Source organism: Suricata suricatta, chromosome 3 (genome assembly GCF_006229205.1).
Source record: "Suricata suricatta isolate VVHF042 chromosome 3, meerkat_22Aug2017_6uvM2_HiC, whole genome shotgun sequence".
Classification (NCBI taxonomy): Eukaryota; Metazoa; Chordata; class Mammalia; order Carnivora; family Herpestidae; genus Suricata; species Suricata suricatta.
In genome coordinates this window covers 1928230-1932506 of record NC_043702.1, presented here as the reverse complement: position 1 = coordinate 1932506, position 4277 = coordinate 1928230, and the positions used below count along the sequence as shown (strand labels likewise).

The following is a 4277-nucleotide window of genomic DNA, read 5'->3' as shown; positions in this document are numbered from 1 at the left end:
CACCATCCTGTTAGCAGAGGGCGGCTGCCCGTCTGCCAGAGGACAGATGGGCCCGGGCCCGTGCCCCGCACCCCCTCTGCAAGAGAGAGGATGGCACCCAGTCCTCAGGAACCACACGGCCGGGTCCCGGGGACCCCTTGGTGCGTCCTGGCCCCGGGGCTTCAGGGGCTCCGTGTGCCCAGAGAGCCGCTGAGTCCAGCACTGGACCCACTGAGAGCACGGGTCGGAGCGACGGTGGAGGTGGAATCACGTCAAGGATGGGAACCGCCTGACGTGTCCCAGGCCCACTCCCCCAGGGCTCAGCGGGGACGGCTCCGCGGGCAGGCGGCCGGGCACAGCGTCACCGCACCCGCCTGTGCGCCCGACCGCCTGAGGGGCCCTGTCGTCCCCGTCCTGCGCCACCTCGAGGGCGGGTACCAGGCACCAGGGCCGGAACGTGAGCTTCCCGCCCGGCCTGGCAGTCGCCTCGTGCCCTCGGGAAGCCCCCCCCATGGGAAGGGAGGGGCGTGGAGCCTTCCAGAGACGGTACTGCCCTCCGCACGCGAGGCCCCGGGTGTGGACCCAGCGTGTCCACAGCAGCGCCCCGGACGCTGAGCGCCTCTGCCGACAGACCCGCCTGCGCCGCCTCCGCACTGCGCTCGCCCACGGGGCTTCCACAGGAGGCGCTGTGCGCGTGTCTCCAGGACAATAAACAAATTAAAAACCAAAGACGATTTTGTAAAGCGTTTCCCGAGACCCTCCATCCTGGTGTCGCACTGGAAGGTCGGGGAAAAGGGCACGAATCTGCCCCGTCGCTCAACTTAAAGGCAAACTGTGATTCGTTAAAAGACTAAAGTTACCACTTCAAGAAGCCCGGCCTCATTGCCATCTCACAACCTGCACAGACGCACGCTCCCGTCGAAGCTCCCACCCCGAGCGCGGACGGCAGGTGGGGGGGGGACCGCGGCGCACCTCCCGCCCGCCAGAGCCCCGGGCCCCGCTCGCCGCACTTCAAAGCCCGTCCGCAGGGCGCTGGTTTGAATTAGGCCTGCCTTTTCTCCTCCAGTCTGAGCCTGCGGAGAAAGTGCCGCCACTTCTGGATCTCGTTAGGGGCAATTTTCTTATCTCATCTTCATCTTGGGCTTGATCTCCCCAAATGCAATGTGGCAGGCCGTGGGCTGAGTGACCAGGTGCTTCTCTGAGGCACGCACTGTCCCCAGGGCCCCCGGAAAGGGGGAGGTGCGCAGAAGAAAGGGGAAAACGGGCCCTGACCCTTCTTCCCCAGCCAATCGATGCCCAGGGAACCATAAATTGTAAACTTCAAAGTGCTATTTTACATTTAAATCAATAAAAAAAAACCCCTGAAACAATTTTCCTTTTCAAAGAAGCTATTCAAGATTTAAAAAGCTCATTTGCTAAGGTATCATCATGTACGCACTTGGCAGGAGATTAAAACACAATGTCACTGGAGACTTGGAGAGAAAGGTTCATCTTAAAGGCTGAGCCGGGGCGGGGGGTCGTCCCCGGGGCCGGAGGGCCACTCCCGGAGCTGGGCGTCCCCGTCACAGGACCAGGCACCCGGTGCGGCTGAGGCCCGGCGGAACCGGGTGCGTGCGTGAGATGTGGGCACACAGCTGTCCCGCTGCTCCCGCCAGCCAGGCCGAGCACAGCGCCACCCTCTGGCAACGCCACAACTGGCCGCGGCGTGCCCCGGGGCTCCTGGCAAACCCCGGCTCCCCGGGGCAGGTGTGTAGACATTTCCTTCCCAAGCAGCCTTCCGGGAGGGCTGGTGCTAGCCCCGGCGGCTGGCCTGGCACGGGCTTGGGTTTCGTGTCGCCGATAACCTAACCGTGCCCAAGAGCAAACTTCCAGATACCGTGTCCATTAAGTGAGGCAGGCGATTGTCAAAACTGCTCATCTCTGACAAGGGGTAAGAAGAAACATCAAAGTTAAGCCAATGAGAGAGGAAAAAGTGACTGGGAAAAGGACAGAGAAATCAGCGAGGGAGGTGGCAGACGCGGATTTGTAGCAACCAGCCTCGCCGCCCCAGACGCTGGCCGACTGCGCTGACTGAACCGGACAGCCGCGTGCGTGGCCAGGCCCAACCGTCCTGAGTTTGGGGGTGGATGCCGCGGGGGTCCTGTGGCCCACGCAGGGCCCCCAGAGCATGCAGCAGGGGCTGCGGCTCGACGCTTACAGCCGCGCCCTCCTGAGGAGCCACACCCGCCAGAGACGCACGCATTCGCACACCTGCACACCTGCCTCCACGCCACAGCCACACGCGCACGGAGGCACGCACACGCTGGTCCAGATGTGTGTCACACATGCTCACGCCTGCACACACGTGCGTTCTGTTCAGGTAAAGCAGAGTAAGAGCAGGGGGGTCGAGGAGGAGGAGGGAGGACCCTTCCCGGGGCTCCACCTCCCGGCGCACTGGCAGTGCCAACGCAGACCCAGAGGCCGAGCGCCCTGGGCAGCACCCTCCTCCCCTTGGGGCCCTGGGACCCCGGCGCCCCGCATTCCGGGGAGAAGGGAGAGGCCGCAGCAGAGCGCCTGCGCTGCTGGGTGTCTGCGTTTGGCGGCAGGGACCACCTCGATCGGCCCGGGTCCGAGGAGTCGCCGTTTGATGAGAAGGGCAAACGCATGGTTTGGAAGGCCGAGCGGCCTGCCCCGGCTGAGCAGGGCCGTAGGAAGGGGGCGGCGGGGCCGGAGCGCGCGGATTTCCGTCTCTCCCGTCCCACGAGGGCCCCGCGGGAAGGAAGATCGGGAGATCCTGGAACCCTGCCAGATGGGGCCTCCACCCTTCCCGCGTGTCACGTGTTCTGAGCCCTGCGCCGAGGTCCTCGCCTGGGACCCCAGGACTCCCGCTTCTCCCGCGGCCCGCCCCAGGGGACAAGACCGCCTCGGGACTCCGCTGAGGCTCCAAGAACCAACTAAGAGAGTCGGCAGCCACGGAAACGCCCGCTGTGCGAGCCCGCTGCGGACGCCGGGGGGGCGGCCTGGGGGGGCGCGTGAGGAGGAGGAAGGTCAGGGAGCACCAGCACCGGCGGGCCGCAGCTGGGGACACTGGCGGGGAGCCCCAGGTGTTTGAAAGGTGCCCCAGGGACAGGAAGCAGGGACACTTACCTGAAGGCCGCCAAGTACTCGGCGTCTCCCATGGGGGGGTCAAGGCCGCCGGTGAAAGCCATGTTGACGTTGAAGCCCACACCTGGGCCTGTGCCCACCTGAGTGGGAGAGAGCAGCCTGGTCACGGTCTGTGACCCGAGACCGACCAGGGCCCCCGCCCGGTGGCTCCAAGGCGGTGCTCCCAGGGTCCCTGACACCAGGACCCAACAACAGAGCGGGGCTCTCGGCCCCCCGAGCCTCGGGGCACGGGGCACCCTTCTCCCCCGGCCGCGGCGCAGCAGTGTTTGAAGGCCTGCAGCTCTGCCACGTAGATGCCAACAGAGGCGCAGAGATGTCTGCGAAGTGAGCCTGGCCTTCCCTCCCTCCTTCCAGGAAACAGGACCCAGAGTCTGAGGAAACTTCTCCGCTGGGCGTCGTGGCCTCTCTGTTCAGAGCGAGGGCAGGCTCTGCCCAGGGTCGGGGTCACGAAGGAGCCCCGAGCCCGCCCACGCCCCTTCCGCGTGGCGCTGGGCCGCCGGCCGACAGACTCGGGCCGGGGGGCAGGGCACCGCGCTCTCTCTCCTCGGCCTGCACGGGAGCCAGAGGCGACGGCCGGTGTTTCCCCCGAACTGCAGACGAGGCAAAGGCCACGCGGGCACGCGGACGGAACGCGGCCCGCGCCTGCCTGACACCTCGGGCCCCACGGGGGCAGGAGGCCCGGCTGTGCGTGTGCAGGGGCCGCGCACGCCTGCCCTCGCGCCAGCGGAGCGGCCCTGCTCACCTCGTCCGGCGCCCCGCTGCCCGGGAAGAAGTTCCCGTCGTCGTAGCGGTGGAGGGAGATGTAGAGGACGCTGGGGTCGCTGTAGAAGGCCTGCTGCGTCCCGTTTCCGTGGTGCACGTCCTGCCAGAGCGGGGGGAGCAGGCTCAGAGCTGGCGGACGCCTCCGGGCCCAGCGTGGCCACCCGGGGGGCGCGGGGCTGAGGGACAGGCAGGAGAGGCCCAGGCTGCGTCGTCTGTGTCCCCCGCCCTCAGCACTGTGGCGCGCTGACCGTGGCACGCTGGCCGTGGGGCAGTGACCCTGGCACACTGACCGTGGCACGCTGGCCGTGGGGCGGTGACCCTGGCCACTGACCACGTGGCACGCTGGCCGTGGGGCGGTGACCCTGGCACACTGACCGTGGCACGCTGGCCGT

General features: G+C 67.0%; 1 protein-coding gene across 3 annotated transcripts in view; it reads right to left on the bottom strand.

The window, feature by feature from the left end:
• Positions 1 to 4277, bottom strand: part of HDAC4 (histone deacetylase 4) — a 236661-nt gene that overhangs the window by 14661 nt on the left and 217723 nt on the right. For all 3 annotated transcript variants that reach the window (XM_029933520.1, XM_029933523.1, XM_029933522.1), the window contains 2 exons: positions 3866 to 3985; positions 3106 to 3203 (listed from right to left, as the gene is read on the bottom strand). In XM_029933520.1, the coding sequence (XP_029789380.1) occupies positions 3106 to 3203; positions 3866 to 3985 (218 nt within the window). The remainder of the gene's footprint in view (positions 1 to 3105; positions 3204 to 3865; positions 3986 to 4277) is intronic.